This window comes from Copadichromis virginalis, linkage group LG10 (assembly GCF_057382275.1).
Source record: "Copadichromis virginalis isolate Kocher_CV1m ecotype Utaka linkage group LG10, C_Virginalis_male_GT1.1, whole genome shotgun sequence".
Classification (NCBI taxonomy): domain Eukaryota; kingdom Metazoa; phylum Chordata; class Actinopteri; order Cichliformes; family Cichlidae; genus Copadichromis; species Copadichromis virginalis.
Window position 1 is genome coordinate 26,512,891 of NC_140627.1, and position 22,096 is coordinate 26,534,986.

Genomic DNA, 22,096 nt, shown 5'->3' on the forward strand with positions numbered 1-22,096 from the left:
AATGTGCATCAGTCACAAAATCATAAAAAGGAATACAATTTTTAAAAGCAGACCACACCATTTCACAATTTGTATTTACCACAGAAAGTGACATTTATTTAAAAAAACTAACATAACAGAAGTGTTATTTGTTAAATGGAGTGCTAAAACAGGTCAACATGACTCTTGACCCACACAACAAACAGCAAATCCTCACAAGGACATTTTCAAGTTTAGTTGCTTACTCAGCACATTAACTACCGCCATTAAAACTACATACACAGAGTAAGACACTGCACAAATTCCTTCATTACCAATAAATAAATCAAAGCAAATTTCTGTCAGCTTTAATAAGCAATAATTAAACAAAGGAAAAGAGTTCAAAAGGAAATTTTATACTCCATGTCATTCTTCACAACCAGCAGAATAAATATAGGAATCTGACTGTTCAGTGAAAACATGATCAGTTTTCCAAGTATTAAAATCAAAGATCTGGGGAAAGTGAAGATGATCCGATAATAACGCAACAGGCAAAGACAGGAGTCAAAGGCAAAGAGAAACATCATGTTTGTTATTGCTCATTTAGAAAACAATCTGTGCACCAAATCATCTTTAAAACATTGAGATATTTCAGAGTAAAAGCATCATTCTGGATTCCCTCCTTAGAGCTACGTGAAACGTATGATTTTATTTCTGGAAGACAACAATAAACTGAAACATATAAATCTCTTCTATTGTGGAGGCTCAGCATGTCCTGGACTCCTCAGTGCTAAGCGAGAGCACTGATCTGAACGTAGGCTAGAAAATGTACACAAGATTTTCCAAAATCTGAGACCGGACCTTCAGGCAGACATCAGCTTCCTTTTACTGCAAATCCAAACTCGCCAATGCTGAATGTAGGGCCTGGGCATACACTGCAGAACAAAAAAATGTTTTCATGTAGTTGGATTGAAGCTCAGTAAGCAAGCAGATGGTTGCGTGTGAATTCCTCACCTTTGGGATTATTGTAGAAAACACAGTTGTTAGCGCAGGTGTCGGGGTGGGAGTCCCAGAACGAGGACGCACAGCAGCAGAGAGGAGGGAGCTCCAGTTTCACCTGAGACATTCGCTCCTTCATTTGAGCTCTCAGAGCTTCAATGAACCTGCAGAAATAATAAGGAGATGTTCAGCTTCACAAAGCCATGCATACATTTTTTTTAAACAGTGGTTTGTGAGGGTCACACTTACAAACAGGGGGTATCACTTTTCCCATTTGTGTAACTGGGACTTAAAATGTGATCAATTTTATTATATATTTATTACTGAAGTCACAGCTACAGTCAAGCTCATTTTATTTCTAACAACACAAAACAATTAGAAAGTAAAATTTAACTCTTCAGCCCATAGAGATGACTTCACATTCTCCCCTTCACTGTTGTGGGCCTGATCTCCGACAACATCGAGACGGCCTACCTGGAGGAGATTAGGAACCTGGAGACCTGGTGCCAGGAGAATAACCTCCTCCTAAACATCAGTAAAACTAAGGAGCTGATCGTGGACTTCACTACAAAGCAGGCGAGGAATTACAAACCCCTCATCATCAGTGGCACGCCAGTGGAGAGAGCGGACAGTTTCCGATACCTGGGTGTCCACATCACTCAGGACCTGTCATGGTCCTGTCACATCAACACCCTCGTTAAGAAAGCCCGTCAGCGTCTCTTCTTCCTCAGAAGACTTAGAGACTTCCATCTGCCACTGAAGGTGCTCAAGAACTTCTACTCCTGCACCATCGAGAGTGTCCTGACGGCAAACATCTGCACCTGGTTTGGGAACAGCACCAAGCAGGACAGACGAGATCTGCAAAGGGTGGTGTGCTCGGCAGAACGCATCATTCAATCAGAGCTCCCTGACCTGCTGTCCATCTACACCAAGCGGTGCAAGTCCAAAGCTAGGAAGATTATGATGGACCTCTCCCATCCCAACAATCGAGTCTTCTCACTGTTGAGGTCTGGGAAGCGCTTCCGCTCCCTTAAGGCCAAAACAGAGAGAATGAGGAGGAGCTTCTTCCCCCAGGCTATTCGGGGCCTGAACCAGGTGTAGGACTGGACTCTCCCAAACACGTCACTATAAGACTGGACTCTCACACACGTCACCACACGCACCACCACACATTTCCTATAATCCTATAATTCCTATAATTTATAATCCTTATCTTTATAATCTCTTCTGCTATTTGCACATTCTTTACTGTAAATTCCTAAGTTAATTTGTACATTTTTTGTAGTAAACTGTAAATTGTAAATATTGTAAAACTTTTCTTGTCATTTAATGGTCGGGCATTGTACAGCTACAAGCATTTCACCACCATGTCATACTGTGTATGGTTGTGTGTGTGTGACAAATAAAATTTGAATTTGAATTTGAATTCCCCTACTAATCACTTGTCAATATACAAAAATGTCCACATCTCACTGGACCTGGAAATGGACCAGACTCTAGCCAGGAAGAGGCAGAAAACATTGATTGGGAGAAATATTATGCGACTCCAGATGAGTGGCAGAAAATGAAAATTAACCCTACAGACCCACATATGCCCCGTCTCTCAAATAGGTTTGCAGCAGGTTTACATCTGTTATCCTATTGGAGGCAACAAAAGCCTTCAAAATCTAGCCTTAAATAAAAATCAAGTAGCACTCTCCAATGACTGCAAACAGACTTCCACATTTAAACATCAGTGGATTTTCCTGTTTTAATTGCATTAGGTATATTCAGTTGAGTCTCTCTTGCTTAATTACCTAGCAGCTACTTTGCCTTTCTCCTCTCTTTTCCTCCTCTGTAACTCCACAGCTCTCTCCTCCTCCTCAAGCTTTAGTCGCTCCAGAATCAGCAGCTCCCTCTCCTCCAGCTTCTGCTTGGCCTCTGCGAGCTGCTGAACTCTCTCCAGCCTCCTCTCCTCCTCCAGACGCATCTGTTCTTTCTCTGCTTTGATCCTTCAGTGAAGACAAGAACACACGAAAGGAGATTTTCACTGACAATAACATGTAATCTAAGTTTAAAGGAGGTTTTTTTTTAAATGACTTTGGATATCTATTGTATTCCAAGCAAGCTCACTGTTCAGCTAAGAAAACAAATGTTTTTATTTCCTCTACTGTGAAAATGTGTCATGTTAGAGAGATCTGCTGTTTGACACTTTATAGAGAGATCTCAGGATTTAGATTCACTTTAATGGAACACCCCAAACCACAAGAGGAAGCGATACAGCATGGTACGCCTGTCCTCTCTTCACCTTGCTGTCTGTTTCAGGTGCTTCCTGTGCTGCTTGTTCTCCTTCACTTGCTCTCTCTCGATGTTCATGGCCAGGCGGCGGTGCATCAGGAACTGAGACTTGCGCTGCAGAGACAAACACGCTGTCTGTGACGTCTGACATCAAACCAGTAAAGCCAAAGGTTTGTGCATGCTTCTGATTCCTACCTGTCTTTTCAGTTCTTCTTGGTCAGTCAGAGGCCAGATTCTGAAGCTGGATGTGAATCCCGAATCAGGTTGTGATTGTTCAGGATTCCACAGTGGACGTTCACTTCCCTGAAAAGCATACAAATAAAATAAAGACGAGTGAAGACTGATCTACTGACCCTCAGCCAAAGTAATGTATGTATGAAGGTGTTAAAAGCACATTATTATCAAAAAGTTGACATTTAAACAAACATTTCTTTTAATAAAAATAAAAATGTATTCCTCCAAAATATCAGTTTATAAGCATAAATAGATATTCAAATATTAAAAAATTGACTTTATTTTATTGGTTAATGTTGACACATCCTATAAGAACTCATTTTAATAAGAGTTTCCTGCACATTCAATCTCTGATTTATCCTATTCTCTGCTACAGAGCTACTTTGTTATATTTCCCTTTATTAATTAGATACTGTAGTTTGTACAGTATTTATTGGATAATACTTCCCTTAAAAGCCAGGTTAGATTCCTTGACCAATCAAAAAGTAGTGCCTTATTACTTAATGCTATAACTTAGCATTAAGTAATAATGCTATTAGTTAATAATAAGTAATAATTACTTAATGAATAACATCTGTAAAGAAAAACGCCTCCAAAAAAGCAAAACTGTGCCAATCATAACATAAAAAAAGAAAAAGACACAAGCATAATATACAAAAAAGCCTTTGAAGAACAAGCCTGAGATATTTGTAACCATTAGAGGTTACAGCTTTAAGAGACCTGACTCTATCTGAAAGATAGAGTCAAAAACATAGAGAGCAGCAACTTATTGACACCTAAATGTCTCTCAAGGAGGGGCTCAAAAATGTGGTGTTTGCCACCACATTTTCTCCTTTATCTTAACAGTTACAAAGAAGTATCAGTAAATATTGGCATATTTTATCTGGTGACCCTTCCACAGGTCATTTGTTCAATAATAAATCAATTTGTGCTAAAAACCTGAGAGAAATACTAGTCAGGGCTCATTGCCATAATTATTTATCCTTCTGCTTTTCTGCTGTACCAGGAGATAATCCCCCCATGTCTAAACTGGGAAGCTATGATGTAAGCGGATACCTTTTGTGCACAGATATTTGATATTGAATATATGTTTTTGTCATTTAGCTGCAGAATATTTATGGATTTTTTCAACATCTGTTAACTTTAGTGTTAACTTTCTGCCTACATATATTATATTTATATTTTTACACATTTATTTTTCCTATGTCTAGTGATTTTAACATCATAGATTATGTGTGTATATTGATATTGTCTTCACACTATTTTTTAAAAAAAACTGTATTTTTGTATGTTGTGCTGGTTTTATTTTATAATTAGAGTTCTGGTTTCTGAATGTTACAGGAATCTAACCTGACTTATTGTGACTGTTGTCTGTATTAGGCTACCCTGATTATGACTTATTGCTGAAATATTTCTGCAATTAATAAATAAAGAAATAAAGAAATATAAAGAACTTTCTACTTTTTTGCTGGCATCTTATCCCTTTTCTATTGGCCAATATTTATCTCCATTCATCCCATTAATCCCATTGATCCCATTAGTGCCCCCTGCAAACCTGAAAAGGATAAGTGGAGGCGAATGGATGGATGGATCAACAGTAGCAACTAAAAGCATTACAAGGTAGTGTAGTGCACTGAAAATGTATAACATTCATATGCATAACTCCATATGTACAGGCTGCAGCTGGTAAAGATTGAAGTTATGCCACAGTTAAGGTGCGTGCAAAGTGAGAAACATTTAAAACAAGTGACAATTTTAATAACACTCTAGTTTTTTTTCCACAGGTTTACTCATCCAGCACACTCACAATCTCGAAACACTGTTTTTTTAAGATACACACAACCCTGAGGCTAAACTCATATCTGTGTGGTTAGCTGACAGCTCACTCAATTTCCTGTGAAAACAAGTCAACACAAAAACAAAAGCAAAAATCTGTACAGACAGAGGAAGCCTGACATAAGCCTTACTTTATGTTACTGTCCTTGTTTGGAGCTTATAATGATTCACAAGATGTGAGAGGGAACTGGACATTATATTTATATATTTTTTTTCCATTAACCTCACACACATCCACGTCATTATCATGATGATGATGATGTTGATGTGGTAAAATTAAACATTACAGCCTGTAATGAAATAATGAAACCTGACCTGGTTTCAGGCTTATAATTCTGCTCTTTGAGGCGTTATATCATGCTCATAAACTTTGAACTATACGTGTTTTTGGCAAGAGTGAAACAGAGGCTCACTCTTAAATCTTTAGCCCTTGAAGCTCTTTGTTGAACTGAGTGCTTTCAGACCTGCTTATGGAACAGAATAACTGGATGTTGGTGAGGGTGGACTCTGCCAGTGCAGAAACCCAGGAACTTTTCTAATGGCCGTCAAACCACGTCTTTATCGGCATACACCAAAGTATCAAAACTCATCATTAAAGGTACAGCAGAGGTAATCAAATCTAATCTTTGTGGGTTGAAAGAGTTGAGTTTATCATCATGCTCTAGCCATCCCATGTAGGCAAAATAATTCTTAAGAATCCACATTGGACTTTAACATTAAGGGCAACGATTTACACTCAATAAACACTATGTAAGGCATTTAAAAATGCAGCAATAGAGAAGAGGAGAAAAGCCTACTACTCTTCCTAGCACTGAGCTTTCAGCCTGACATCCACCAACAGTTAAAGCATCAGATTTCCTGTTTACCATCACATCGCAAAAAGCCAAGTTCTGACCTTTGCTGTAATCGGTAAACTGCCTGATCATCAAACTTACTATCTACATCTTGCTGTTTTTAGCCTGTTTACATATGGTGTAGCTACCATGTAGCCACCTATTAATTCAACTTCCCATTTCTGAGTGGCTTGTCCAGCTCCCTGCCCTAAATATACCCAGCTTTATCTTCATTTTTGAGTGACTGAGGAGGAAGCATAGGGTCATTTTCCATAGACTTGTTTCTTTTTACAACCAGGAGTCACCCCCTGCTGACTATTAGAAAGAATGGAGTATTAGGGTACTTCCATGCAGGCTTCACTTTTAAGATCCAGAGGTTTTACATCCATCTTTTAAATACTATATGACATGAAAGTGAAGATAATTTTTAATGGAGGTGTACAGCAAGTTCCAAATTCACTGAATTTCAATGTTGGTTTTTGACTAAAAAAAAGCATCTTACAGTGCAAATGCTCCAAATAATTTAATCGTATCTGTAACTATGTGGTGGCCGAGTTGGTCGGTAAATGTGTGGATATAATGAATTTCACGTTAAGAAAAACCATTAAAAACTGAAAGGAATAAACATGGGACACAGTTTGAATATTCAGTCACCTTCTGTTGAACAAGTGGACATTCATGTCGACTGGTGAAGACAACATCATCTTCCTCTCCTAGAGCATCCTCCTCTGCTCCCAGAGCATGAGATTCTGCTTTCTGTGAGGTGAAGGGGGAAATGTTTAATTATAACCCGAATATGGAATTATGGGTTTGAAAAGAGGAACAAGCATGAGACACAGGCGCTCACATGTCTCGTTTGAGAGATGTTCCAGCTGCCTCCAGGAAGTTCTGACGTTGTTTCCTCTTGCTGCATCACCTGACAGGCAGCCAGTCTGAGTCTGACCTGCCTCATGCCTTCAGCAGACTGGAAAATTGTGGAAATAAATACAAATCCAGATTAATCAGTGTCACATTGTGTGAAGTCACACAAGGAACAGTGGAATCCTTCTGCAATCCAAGAACAGCACACTTTACACACTGCAAAATATAAACAATCCGACACAATAAAAAATAAAGAAAAAGAACATATACAGATAACAAGGTCTCAACAAATACAGTAGATGGACGTTTGAGGCAGATACTGCAAACTTCAAATAAATGTCTTTTGAATTCAATGATAATACTTTTAAAACATATTTTAAAAACTTTAAATAACTTTAAAGGCTGAATCCTATAAAGAAGATGACTATCAGTTTACAAGTGGGATGAAAACTCGATGCACCCCTGGTGGACAATAAGAAATGCAGACACTCTTTGTAAATATCTACATTACGTTAAATTTCTCAGCCACACCTTACCCACACACACGTCTCTGATCAACATGTCATTAAGGACAAAAAAAATATACAGGCTTAAGAGCTTCTTATAATCAGGAAAGACTTCGGAAAGCAACCTCTGAGGCCTACAAATGGAGCCACAAACTGCACTTCTTCTAAAGGCCATTTGAGGCTTGATGCGAAAGATCGTCAGTCTCAATAGACTCACATGTTATATGAGCACATTTACAGTTTTGGTCTCTATGGATACTTGCCCCCTTTAATGACACCTGTATGGTGGGTGAACATTTTATAATTCATCTGCTTGGATTTTGTTAAGCCTTAAAGTTAGGGTGTCGTCCTGTGACTGACAGGAGGTCCTAAATAGGCAGCCGTGGCCAATCAGTGTCTGCTAGGCCTCAGCTTCACCTATTTGAAGTAACTGAACTGAACTATTTTGCCATTTTTAACATCACTACCATCCTACCCTAAAAAGCAACTAAGCTGAAAGCACATCTAAAACTCACATCTCACTAAAGTTTAGTTCTCTGGAGGGTGCACACATTGTACCTGTAATTATTTACTAATATCTCACCTCCTGAGGTCTCCTCTCCATCACCCTTTGCTGTGCAGCAGTTCTCACTGTCTCACCTTCACGATGGGTCCAGATGACTCGCATGTCAGGTGTCACCTGGACAAAAAATACACCATATGCAACAATACAGGACAAGAAGACAACAACATCAGCAGCAGCAGGAAAGGCAATCAGAGGGCTCAGCTATCCGTGTGTTTAAAATGTGGTTTCACAAAGTTTTCTCAGATATGAGGAGCTGCTTCATCTAAGGGTTTTATGTTACATCAACATAATCAACATGCCATTTAATTAGATATTAAACTTAATAAAACACCTGGAATATATTTGATAAATTTAACAATGACAATGATAGTACATTACAATTTGTTTTACCTTTTCTAAATGATAGTCAAAATAACTCAATAATGTTAGCTATAAATCTGGTTAGCTGCAGTGTTAATTTCAGGTGGGAATCTGGGGTGAAAGGAACATAATTAACCCGTGGCTCAGGGGGTTGAGAATCGCATCTGTAACCGGAAGGTCGCCGGTTCGATCCCTGGGCTCTCTGTCCTAGTCGTTGTGTCCTTGGGCAAGACACTTTACCCTACTTGGTGTTGGCCAGAGGGGCCGATGGCGCAATATGGCAGCCTCGCTTCTGTCAGTCTGCCCCAGGGCAGCTGTGGCTACACCTGTAGCTTGCCTCCACCAGTGTGTGAGAGTGAATGAATAGTGGTATTGTAAAGCGCTTTGGGTGCCTAGAAAAGCGCTATATAAATCCAATCCATTATTATTATTACTTCATTTGTGTCAAGTTTTTTTTTTTTTTTTACCACTGGATCTGTCTGCAGCTGCTGTCTCTTCTTGAACAAATGTGCTTTCTGTGCCACACGGTGGCGCACTTCATCCTGAAAACGCTGAAGGCTCTCTTCGTTCTCCCTCCTCTTCTCTGCCTGTAGCTCATCAGTCAGCAAAGCAAGAGTCTAAACCAAGACACAGGAAAACTAGTTTAGAAAACTGTAGTGAAGAAAACCAAGGGTAACTAAGACTTGCACCAGCTAACCTTATATAAAATTTGCATCTAGGGCAAGTCTACTTGCCAGTTAAATGTCCTTCTATTCTTTAATTAATGTAAAATCCCCCTGTGTCTATATTGATAATGATAAGTCTATAATCTTGCACAGTTGGAATTTAAATAGAAATTTTCCAGGTTTTTCTTACCAAATCACAAGTGCAACCATTCATTCATAGTCAGTAGAAGAGAGACAGAATACATGTGTGTTAATGAGAAGGAGACAGGTGTAATAGCGAAAGTGGATGACCACTCACACCAGCAGACAGTGCACATGAGAGGTAAAAAAGAGCGTGCAAGCAGGGTGGAGCAGGTGGAGATGAACATCAGGGTGATTTATGACAGTGAAATGTGAAATGTCTTAGAAACATAATTTTAAAGTGAAGAGTGATTTTAGATTAAGACCACCCAACATTAATAACAGTTATAATAAATGTCTAAATTGCAATGGATTAAACTCCTCCGGTGTGAATATTTGCTTATATATCGATAGTTCTTTAGTATGAAGTAAATTTAAATGGAAAGGAGACGGGAAGGAGAGCTTATGTCAACAAACAGTAACTGTCAGCAGTTAGCTTCTCCACATCCAAACTTACAGCCGGATGCTCCACGAAGTCTTGTCCGCCCTCCACCCAGGCTCCCACCGCCACCACCGCCTGGTTCCTCTCAGCCAGCACTCTGCTGGCTCTGAAGGCTCGGTGTTCCTTCATCCGCCCGACTGGAGCTTTGTTCCTGCCGTTTTTAGGAGCTATAACCCGGTTAGCATTCATTGGTAGCCTGGTAACCAGGCTAACGTTTTAAGCAGGGCTAACCCACAGACAGCAATATTTTTACGCGGGCTTACTACAGACAGACACAGCACATACATCGACTCTATTATGCACGATCTCCACTGTTTAAATGGCAAAAAATAATTTTTTTTAAAAGCACCTGTTACGAGGACCTGTGAACAATCTAGACCAACTGGTTTGTTTGAGTTTCGCTCACTTCAACTTCTTTGAGCGTTTTGGGGTTCACCGGCGCACTGCTGCCCCCATCTGGCCAGGAGGAAACACTGGCAGGGCTGTCATCCCCACACACTGGGAAATGAAACGACTCCAATCTGTCCATTTCATAAATTATAGTAATAATTTCATAAACAATGATTACATGCATACATATAACTTGAAAATGTGTAAGAAGACTTTATAATAAAGCATTTTGTTGCCTTTGTGACATGTTGCTTTCAGTTTTGTCTTTTTTCTGCACCAAAATGAAACTGTGCTTGCCATAAAATGGAAATATAGGCCCTTCTCAGCTACTGTTGGGCTTATTTTTGCTGTTGCCATAGCATGCACAGCTGACAGGAGATCAGTGGGAATAATGAGACATGCTCGCCCAAAAGGATATGTATAGCACTTAATAACTTCATGTGAGATTAATGCAAGAGATTATAGCTCAGAGGACACATCTATCAAACGTGCTTTTTCAAGGCTCACTAATCTGGGAGTGTTATTAGTTTTGCAGGCACAAAAACTCAGAAGGAACCAAAGGTTGACAGATTTCATCCAAGAATATTTGTACCAAATTTTATATGCATTCAAAAAATACTTATCTGACTCTCTAGAAAAAAAAAACCCAATAAAAATATTTATAAAATTGACTTTATTCAGGAATCAGAGAGGGAGGAAAACGGAGGAAACTTTTGAGCAGTTTACAAATCTGTAGTTTCAAGTAACCTCAGCTGTTTTTATCCCCGATGGAAATGTTTTTACGTGGACTGTCTGTATCACCTTGTGGAACGATTTAGCCTGTAATTCTTAAGAAAATAGTTACAGGCAAGTTAAAAGTTTATATATGTTCTCCATAAAGCTGCAACAGCTTTCTTGGTATGCATCTGCATTTCTTTGGAAACTTTTAGGACCTATTATTTATGGACAGACTGAAGTAAATAATTAAACTTAAAAGATTTCTAATATTTTTTTCCTTAAAATGTCTTTATTTTAAAAAATGACAGCATTTTACGACAGAAAAATAGAATTACAGAGGGTGCAGCACGGACTCAGATGTAAAGATTGCTCTGAAGGTCGGTGGTCCTGACAAACTTGCGCAGGGCATCTGTGCTTGGAGACGGATCGAGCTGAGGAGAAAGAGAAATGCAGGAAATTAAAATGAAAAACAGTTTCGTTTCATTTAAATACAGCTTTTTGTTTTATAAACCCTCATGGATTTGATGACTGATGTTCTCTAAAAACTTGCAAGGGTTTCAAAGTATATAAAAGAGATCTCGGGTATAAATAAAGCGCATTTCCATCGTTACAGTAGGCACTGACAAATTTGCTGAAAAAAAAAACAACTCATCTTCTTTGATCTTAGACACCTGACTTGTGAAGTAACCAAAGACAATGTTGCCTGAGTCAGAGCTGGAGCATGAATCACTCTTGGATAATTCATCAGCAAGGGAAGAGCAGCTGCATCGGAAAGGATCGTTGATAATAAGTCAAACATGCAAACCTAAAACTTTCTTGGGAGATTTTAATCTGAGACTCCGAGGGCACTTTTTCGCAAAGTTTTATCAAATCAAAAATCTTAAAGGTTGAAAGAGAAAAATTATAACACAAGCTGCTGCTGGAATCCCTGCTTCTGGGTTTGGTTTCATTTGGGAACCATATTTCAGATAAATTCAACAGTGAAGCACTTTCATTTGGCTTCCACTCTGATTCTGCCTCTCCTGCACTGCAACAAGCCGTCAAGGCTCATGGGTGTTGTATGGATTAGAGCTATCCACCACGCAGGCCTGATGAACAAAAATGTGATTACTGACAAGATTAAGCCGTTAATGATCCTCGTAATAAAGTAAACCTACAGAAGTTTCACATGAGTTTAGATTGTGAACTGTGTCTACAAGAAATCTCAAAGGTCTAACCAGACAGTCTAAGGAGCTTGGAAAGAAAAGCGTCTGGACTTGTTTAAGTTGCTTGAAGACGTTTCACTTCTCATCCGAGAAGCTTCTTCAGTTCTAAGAGTCAAATGGTGGAGAGTCCCAGATTCTCTCCACCACGATGACTGAGAACCTTCACAGACGTCTAACCAAACACTCACTCTTGTGGCCCGGGAGTCATTTTTGACCAGAAGGAGTTCTTTAACATCGATTAAACCCATCTAGGACTACCTTTATTTATCAGAACAATATAGCTAAAATTAGAAATATCCTTTTCATGCTGAAAACTAGTGCTGCTGCATTTGCATCTTTTGTGAAGGATTATCAGTGTGCGATCTATGCAGATGTCCTAAAGTGGGTTGGAACAGGAGATTGAGTTCACCACAAAGCCCAAAAACATGTTAAACATTAAAAAACAACAGGAGAAAAAACAGAAAATGCAGTGGACGCTTCCTATTGTTTTAAATACTCTGTATGAGTCTCTGTTATAACGTTGCTTTTCTGGCTTCTGGTTAACTTGATATCAGGCCCCTCTTTGTGCAACAAGCTCCCAGTTAGGGTATAGTTAGGCTGGAAGAGGTGACCCTGAGCTATCCCGTAGTTAATGCTGCTGCAGGCTCAGACTGCTGGGAGACTTCCCATGATGCACCGACCAATCTCAACTCTGCTCTTCTCATTCACAATGCAGCTATACACTGCTACTGCATAGCATTAAATTCTGTCTGCTCACTCCTGTAGTTTGCTTTGTATTGATCTCTCTCTGCTCTCCCTTTGTCTCTCTTCTCTTTCCCATCACTTCTCTGAGCCTGGTTCTGCTGGGGATCTCTTCCTGTTAAAAAGGTGTTCTTTCTTCCCACTGCCGCCGTGTGTTTGCTCATAGGTAATCTTCTGATCATTTGGGTTTCCTCTTGTACTATTGCAGGGTCTTTACCTTACCATATAACATGTCTTGTTATATGGTAAAGTTATTGCGTTGCTCTATAAATAAAATGTAGGTGAATCTTAAAATAAATAGAGGTTGACAACAAAATAACAAATGCTGAGCAACCTATTTACAAAATGAAAGTGTTTATGACTTCTCTTAATCACACACCTTTTCAGGAGACACTTTCTTTCAGTTTCACTCACTATCTGTGACTTTTAAATGACCTGTGGGAGCTCTGACTGTGGCTATTGCTCGAAAGACAGACCTTAAAATTGAAATAAACTTTTGAAAGTTTGCTCCTCAAACTTTACAGCTCTATTTCCATCAGCATTAAAACCTGCAGTGGCGTCATCGACTGGGGTTCAGCCAAGAGAGCGGCTCAGTAGATGTAGGACATTCGTGTGCATCCTTCCTTTGTGACCTTTTTAAAAGCCTCTTCAGATATAAAAAGGAAAAACAGCTCACCTGTATAGATCTGCCAAGTTTGATTAATACAGGCTTGTAGGTCTCCATGGTGACAGAGTCAGGGCCAATGACATCACTGTAACACTGGTAAACAACAGCGGCGATGCGGTGGACCTGGCAGTGGTTCAGTACTGATGAAACAGCACAAAGAAGAAGAAGACACCAAGGTTATTGATATGAGGTGTGCGTGACCGTCCAGTGATCTCCTGATGATACATCTGTTTGTTTGGAACCTGCGTCTTTAAGAGCACTCGCACCAAAAATCAGGATGCAGGACTTTGTGTTCTCAGTGAGTGGAGAGGAGCCTAATGGCACCACATTTCATTCAGTTGGCAGAAACTGTTGTCCAAAGCGACTTCTCAAACACACACAGACACACATCAGGAGCAAACTGGGGTTCAGTATCTTACTCAAGGACACTTCAACAAGAAAAGCTGGGAAACAAACACAGCTAAAGCTTTATTTACAGAACTTTTACAGCCTATTTCACTTTGTCCCATTACTGAAGAGAAAGACTGGTGCTGTGCAGCAGAACTAGGTGTTAAATATGTGTCTTTATAAAGCACCTTCTTAAAGCCACTTTAAACGGAATTCAAGACCAAATTGGAAATGACATACACAGAAAGTGAAAATATTTTCAAGTTAAAACACTGATCTCAGTTCACAATGAACAGTAAGATATTTTCAGCACCTCGCTTATTTCCCAAGGGGTCACCACAGTGGAAAGAGGCAGCTTGCCTGATGCAATAATCCCATTAATCTGGTCTTTGACCAGCACTTTGAGTGCATTAACTTGTGACCTCTTTAGGCTGGACTTGTGTCTCCATCCAGGGAGTTTTGGCATGTATGTGTTAACCACTACACCACAGAGCCCAGATACAAAAGATGGACATAGCTACTGTGACGTCAAACTGAGCTTTGGTGTCTTGAAACCTTTTGCAGTGGGCAAGGTGTGGATGTGATTGAAACCGCATGCTCACAACCCAGTGACACGTCAATAACAAGACATTAGCATGAGCATACGCCAGATAAACCATTCTGAAATTTAAACAGACAAAATTCACAAAATGGGCTTCATGTTTTAGTCAGCATGACTCAAATCACATGACCAAGCCCTTAAACTCATAAGCAAACAGAGGTTGGGGCCGAACGCTGCTTTTACTCAGACTTCTACAGTACTGGGGTGTTTGTGCAAGCACCGGTGTCGCCCTCTGGTGGTCATGAAAAACGTTTGAGGCAATTCCTTTGCTAAGGCCTAATTTATACCAGAAACATGACTTGTTGTATGTCTGTGAGAAAATTACTTCTTCCGGTTTCTTCTTTTCACAGTAATTGTCTTGGTCATCTACACTGTTTCAGATAAATGTCTTATAGAAGTAGGATAAAACTCCTGAGTTAACACATAAGACTCTATAGAAACTCTGTAGAGGGTTTTTTCATTAATTTATAAAGAATGGGAATACGGTCTGCAGAACTAGAGCCTGACCAGTAAATCACCTGGCTTATATTTCTGGCTGATTTTGGCCTATCAGAGATTTATTCATGTATATGTTGTTCAGTAGGAGAATCTGGTGCTTGGCAGGTGTTGATTTCAAACATGGAAAGGAAACAAGAGGTGCACATGACACCAAAATAACTTAGGAAAGGTTGCCTAGAAGGCAGGAAATCTGGGTTAAAGGAAAATGCCTCCCTAACCCATCTGTAAGAATAAAGCTGCCATTCAATCAAACATCAAAGGGGGTTTTTTTCTGCTAAATTTGCACAGCAATACCACGACTGGGGAAACAGAGTTGCAGTTTTTTATGCAGCGTCTGTAGGTTTTCCTTGTGCGTTTGCAAAATGAGAGAGAAAAAGAAGTACGAACAGTTTAAGTCTGAGACATCCGAGTCACGCAGTCGTGCAACAGTAATACCTGCAGCTGCAAGTCCAGTAACTATGTTGGGTTGCTCCAGTGACTGGCAGACAGGCTGATCACCAAAAGCACTGGTGTGGAGAGAGCGCAGGAAGGGAGCGGAGCTGCCGCCCAGATAGTCTGCCGTCTTATAATCAGCCACAGAGGTGTCTGACAGAACCGTCACATTCAGCTCTCTGAGCTGCAGACAGTCAAACACCTACAGGAGACAAAAGAAACACACAGTCAGGCAAACAACACTGTAACCATGCTGGTCACGCTGAAAAACCTCCATGTCTCACTGTAATCTCAGTGTGTGGTTAAAAAAAAAGCCAGTAAATAAATAATTACTGTACACTCAGTGGTTGATTTATTACTGAACACATAAGGGACCTAATATGTACCAAGAAAATGTTCCACACTACCACCAGCCTGAACATTTGGCACGAAGCAGGATAGATCAATGTTGTTTACACCAAATTCTGGCAGCAGGACTGGAGACTCGTGAGACCAGTTGATATTTTTCCAATTTGCTTCTGTTTTGGTGTGCCGGTGTCTAGTACAGCCTAGTTTATTGTTCTCAGCCAAATGGAGTGAAATTTTCTTTGGTCTCCTGCTGCTGTAGCCAATTTGAAGGTTTAGTGTGTGAGATGCTACCCTGCTTTTGCACTATAACAAATCCCAGGAGATCAGCAGTTTCTGATCTCTATAACCAGCCTGTGTAGCACCAACAACCATCACAAGATCACACTTTATCCCAGTTCTCCTGTTTGGTCTAAAAATCTGAGCTTCTTGATCATGCCTGGATGAGATACTGGTAAATGTATATTATAGCAAACCTTATGCTTTATGATGCTGTTGTGCTTCACAAGTGAAACAAAAAATAAATAAAATTGTGCTGAACTAAAAGAAGAAAAAAAAATGGGTTTAGAGACTGAGAAGCAGATGCTGGCCTGGAGGGCTCTGCACAAAGAAAAAACAAACTGTATATAAATGATGGAAGTTTGAAGTTTAAATGCATTAAACTTCAAGGGACAACTGCTGTAAAAAGTTTTATTTGACCTCTCTAATCTGAGTTTATAGGCTCAGCCGGTAGTTTCTTGCATGAAGCAGGGCTTTCTTTAAATCGGGCTTAGCTTATGAGCATTCAGTGTCAAAAATGCTCAGCTCAAGTCCTCAGAATGGGTCGCCAACAACCACTGGCTCACATTTCACATCATAAAAAAAGTCTAGGTTAACAACATAACACAATCTCCCTGCAGTTCTTCGCTTAGTTCATTAAACATACCTTTTCTGTCCACTGAAAAAGCTGGTCTTCTGCAACGTAGCACGACACCTGGCATATCAAAACCTTCAAGGAAAGAAAAATAAAACTTTTTATTCAACTTTCATAATTTAAAAAAACTAAACATTTTCAGACCTTTAATATTCAAATGCAATAGGATTTCCCCATATTCTAACTGATTAAATGAGTTTAAATCAGAGAAGAGTAAATCAACATTTTAAGCTCTGCAATAATTAGTTAAAGTTGTTGAATTAAAGTCAAACTAAACACCCAGAGGACCGACAAGTATGGATTCTTAAATATTCAAATAATCCAGAAGTTTGTGTGGCCATTTTTTGTCTTGAATATAGTGTCTCTAGTTTTGTTTTTTAATACTACTACAAACCCACCTACAAGGTATTTGCCACCCAAAACATTAAAGAAGAATGTACTTGACACTGAAAGACATGGGACCGGGAAATTTGGGGCCCCACGGAAAGACAAAGATTAGTTTAGGTGGTTCTAAACTGGCTAAACTGGGTGTGAATGTGAAAGAGAATGGTTGTCTTTCACTGGGATGAACTGTGACCTTTTCCGGGGTGTAACCCGCCTCTCACTCCAGGACAGGGGACAGGCTGTAGCCACCCCTTCCACTAAATACGTAGCTAAATTAGTTTGATTCAACACACACACTTACGTTAGAGCATTACTTTACTATTTAGTCAGTTAATTGTCAGAGATTTCAATCAGGAACATGAGGTCAGCAAACACTGGGTATTTTGCCTTTATCAAAAAACATAAACCAATGATTTATCTTCTAACTCACATTAAAGTTTTCTTTCCACCGATGACTGATTAAAGTGGACGCATTACAAACTTCTTCAGGCTTCTCGACTCTTCAAAGAAAAATCACGTTTATTGATCCTACACTGAACTGAGAGCTTTATTTAGACTTAATATCCCTGCTTTTGCTGCATTATTTTCCACCACACACACCAACTACTGTCTAAAACACACTCCCCACCCTTTAAATCAGCATTAAAAATGAAGGTTGTGCTAGCAGGACTTTTAGTAAATCAGTGATCTTTAAATTAATGGCCAACTGTCGCGGTATCTGCTGTCCACAGCTGCTCCTGTGGTCCCCCAGTACATTAAATCCCAGCAGCCACCTGAAGGCAGCAGGACACTCGTGATAAATCTGAAGCTTCCTCGGCAGCGCAGGAGCAACCGTTCACTACATTTATCTCGATTGAATCACGTGTGGCTGAGGGCAGGCGGTTCTGCACACAATAAACCGGTCGGTTATAACTCTGACAACAGACACTAGATTACCAGGGTTCATTAATCCTCTGTGTAATGGCCTCTCTTCCAGGTTTTGTAACAGAACCAGCATTTCATTCTTTACTCTTGCACTGCACGTAATTTATTCAGATTTTTCTTTTATGATATCTCATCTGTTTGCAGCTCGACAGCGAACAGGCCGCAGCCATTATAAAGTGCCCTTGATATAAATGAGCGAACATCTCAAACAGCACTTGAAAAATATTAAACAGAAGTTCAGGAGCAAACCCATTAAACTGAATGATCATCGAGTTCTCGACCGTCAGGAGCTTTCAGATATATTTTGAAGTGCTGCCCCGCTCGGTGCGTCACTCACTGTTGGGTTGTCCTTGTGTCTGTAGAAAACACACGCTGATTCCTCGCAGCTTTGCCCCGTTACAGCTCGGCTCCTCTCGTTCCACACCGACGCACGTCCGATTGTATCCCAGTTTGGCGTGGACAGGATGTGCACTGACAGAAAACCTGTGCAGACAGAGTCTCTCAGTTTTAAAAGAAAGCTCACAAGTTAGTCAAGTGTTTATTTCCAAATAGGAAACATGAAATAACAAGAGCGCTACTGGTATCCCTTACGGAAGGGAACAATAGCAAAAGGAAAGGTTATGAGCAAAAATAAAAGTCCAGACTTAAGATATTGAAGGTAGGCTTGAAAAACTAATAAGTTTATTTAACTGGGATTACAATATAAAGTGCCTTAAGGCAACTATTGTTGTCATTTGGTGCTATATAAATAAAACTGAATTGAAAAAGATCTGATGTCAACTGAATTTTTTCAGATCACCAAAATGCATGTTGTTGCTATCCCAGTCCACAGTAGTATACAGTGTTAGTGTTGCCGAGGGGCGTGGCCTACTGCCACCTAGAGCTGTGGATCAAAACCTCACTTCAAAGAAATAAAACAGTCACCAACTCAGTGAAAACAGTTAGTTAAAAAAATTTTTAAAACTACATATTCAAAGGTTCAAGACTCATTGAATAATTGAGAAAATAAGATGCAGATTAAGTGATGATCAAAACACAAATCCCCGACTGTCTGCATTATATTTCCTGCAGTGTTTTAGCACCATAACCTACTCGCTTCCCATGTCATCATTTTTAAAAGTACAAAAGATCCTTGGAAATATTCTGTTACTGCCTCTGAGTTGACATTTTGGTCCACCATGTTCCAGTGTCCCGACGGGGATATTAAATATTCATTTAATGTGTAATAACATTGGGCATCCAGTTAAACCAATCACAGGTGAGTCAGCAGACAGGACAGAGACAGCAGCAACTTACTGGAAGCATTTTGTCCCACAGCAAGGATGAAGTCTGAACACTGCAACTTGTTTCCAGACTTCAGCGACTCAGAGACTTCAGGGCTCCAGTGCAGATGAACCTCTCTGTTTGGTTTTGTGGAGAAGAAAGAGTTTAAAGATTTTTCCCCCAATCAACATTTTTATACATTTATAAAACTGCTCCTCCTAATGAGATCTGCCAATCCTGGGTTCTGGGCTTAGTGAACAAAATATTTAAACTCAGATGTTTAGACAGCCTTCCACACGTCGTTCTACGAAGATCACTAAAATCAAGTGTATTGCTGTAATAGGACGCCACTGTTGCAACAGTTTGAGATTTTTCTTTCCTCCCATATTCCATGAACAACTTTAAGTGATATTATGGGAATTGGGAAGCATTCAGAAATCATGTACAGGGCAGGATTGCTGAGTGCTGAGGCATACAGAGCTTAAACGTCGCCTACGCGCTGCTTGCTCATTGAAAGCAGAGCTCCAAACTTCCCCTGGCATTAACATCAGCACAAAAACTGTGTGCTTACAGGTTTCCATAGATGAGCAGCTCCTGGAGGTGTAACATGAACTTTTGTCTATATAATGAATGAAAAGAAAGACAAAAAACAAAATAAAAATCTATGTGTCTACTTTTTGCCTGTCATCACACAATGTGTTGGTTTGCCTTTGAAAAACTTGATTTTAATATATTGTTTTCTCTTACATAAAATAATCATGAAATGTGCTATTCTCTAGATCGAATTCTGGAAAAACTACACATACAAATACTTTCATGATTTTGTAATGGATAATGCCTCCATCTCACCCTTCCAACCTAACATCTTCCTCTGTCAGACCAACCCTCTGTATCTCCTCCTTCATTGCATCCATTATTTTTCTCTGTTGTCTTCCTCTTTCCGGCACCCTGAAAGCTTCACATTTAAAATCCTTTGCATTTAAAGTCCTTACCCTCACCTCCTACCTTTCCTTCTCTCTGGCAGCTTCCAAACACACATCTTCTCTTCCTCTGTCTTCAATCAGCAGCACTGATAAACCGGGCTTCGACTGATTTTTATGGAAATCTCACTCTTGAGGATGCCCTTCCTGACACTACCCTAACGTTTTGTTTGACTACTAAGTTTCTGTATTATCATTATTATTACTAACCATTTCCGTATTTAAGGGCATAATAGCAATGACAATGTTGCCATATCTTTTTGTACACTTGACGAAAGTGTTAAAAACTGGTTCCTGCATTACGTGTGTAAATGCTGTTTGAATGGGTGAACTGAAAACTCATGTGTCATGTTAGCTCAGTTAGCTTCAGCGGCAGATATCCATCCAGCTGACAGAGTAAGAAAATGCTTAAACTGGGATGATATGGTCTGCATACCTTTGTACGTCTTAGTATTTCACTGGCAATAATCTCTGAATTTCAGCGAGCTAACTAGCTAGATTAACTAAACCCGATTCCCCTCTGCATGCTTTTTCTGCGTTCACTCCCCGATGCTACAGCTAGTTATTTACCTTTTTTCCTCCAGCTCTCTGCGGATTTGCTCATCTTCCTCGTTTTCATCAAGCTCGTCGTCGTCTTCCTCCACAGCCCGAGAGTAAACCGACAGCACTTCCCCGAAAAACGTCGCCATAATCGTTGTGCTTTCAGAACAAAGTGAAAGTTTAGCTACAGATTTTTCAGACAGGTAGCCATGACGTGCATGCCACGACTTCCGCCGGCAGCAGGATCTCTTCAGAATAAAAGCCTAATTTTAAACACTGAAATTTCAGAATAAATGAGTTGAGCCTACAAACCCAGATGACCAAACATGAGGTCCAGTGGACAGCGACAGCATTGGCCAAAATCGCAAAGAAATCATCTTTAATACTTCAAATTATATCAGTAAATTGCTGTTTAGCTCCTCCTGTGGGAATAGCAATATTTCACAATAATGAAAATACTTGGATATTTAAAAGTAGCAGTTTCGTGAAAGAACCACTCGATCTGACCAAGGTATGCAGAAGAGCATTTATAAAGGCACAACATATGAACTGAACTGATTTCTTCGACAAAACAGTGAGTTCACTGTTCTCAAATCCCCTCCAAAGTCTCCAGATGTCAATCCAACAGAAATCTTTGGGATGTGGTGGAATGGGAGAATCAAATCATGGGTGTGCAGCTGACAAATCTGCAGCAATCCCGTGATGCTATCAAGTCAGGACCAAAATCTCTGAGGAATGTTTCCAGTTGCTTGTTAAATCCATGATATGAAGAATTAAGGCAGTTCAGAAGGTCAAAGGGAGTCTGAACCAGTGCTGGAAAGGTGTAGCCAAGGAAGTAGCTTGTGAGTTTTGTAAACAGATCCTTCATTAACAGGATCTTACTTTTAACATTTCTTTATAAATAATAATGATAATAATAATAATAATAATAATAATGATATAATAATAACAATAATAATAATAATAATAATAATAATAATAATAATAATAATGATAATACATTTAAGATCAAATTTGCTGTTTGTGGCCAGTGAAGTATGGAGTTTGACTCTCATAAAGTTATCTAAATGGTTGAATCTCTTAACTCCTTGAGATAAACTATGTCAGTGTGTTAGAGCTAAATAAATAGATGCAAACTATTTTTGCATTCAGTTATCTTATATGATAGTTTTTCATTTTTCTCCAGAGTGTCTTTTAACGGTGTAAGTCTGAACCATGAAATAATTGCCAGATTTTTTTTTAACTGGAGTGTTTATTGAACTTCTCTCTATATTTTTTTTTTTAAAGAGAAAGAACTTAAATCTCAATGTCCATATATGAGTTTCAATTTTGGGAATTTATGAGCAATTTATTTAAGACAAAAAATGAGACTGTTCAGAGATTTTTTTTTCTT

At 39.5% G+C, this 22,096-nt stretch overlaps 2 protein-coding genes across 2 annotated transcripts; both read right to left on the minus strand.

Annotated features, from left to right (window-relative positions):
- Window positions 1-641: 641 nt before the first annotated feature.
- Window positions 642-10,167, minus strand: ccdc15 (coiled-coil domain containing 15). The gene is made up of 10 exons (XM_085470887.1): window positions 9,732-10,167; window positions 8,897-9,046; window positions 8,088-8,183; window positions 6,985-7,101; window positions 6,792-6,893; window positions 3,430-3,537; window positions 3,245-3,348; window positions 2,754-2,948; window positions 973-1,121; window positions 642-893 (listed from the first exon to the last, which is right to left on the minus strand). Exons 1-10 carry the CDS (start codon window positions 9,903-9,905, stop codon window positions 844-846), a joined length of 1,245 nt encoding a protein of 414 aa, XP_085327013.1. The 5' UTR covers window positions 9,906-10,167; the 3' UTR covers window positions 642-843.
- A 593-nt stretch (window positions 10,168-10,760) lies between these two features.
- Window positions 10,761-20,944, minus strand: psmg1 (proteasome (prosome, macropain) assembly chaperone 1). The gene is made up of 7 exons (XM_085470888.1): window positions 20,734-20,944; window positions 19,217-19,320; window positions 18,258-18,403; window positions 16,625-16,687; window positions 15,358-15,556; window positions 13,446-13,576; window positions 10,761-11,254 (listed from the first exon to the last, which is right to left on the minus strand). Exons 1-7 carry the CDS (start codon window positions 20,850-20,852, stop codon window positions 11,177-11,179), a joined length of 840 nt encoding a protein of 279 aa, XP_085327014.1. The 5' UTR covers window positions 20,853-20,944; the 3' UTR covers window positions 10,761-11,176.
- Between the last annotated feature and the right edge of the window lie 1,152 nt (window positions 20,945-22,096).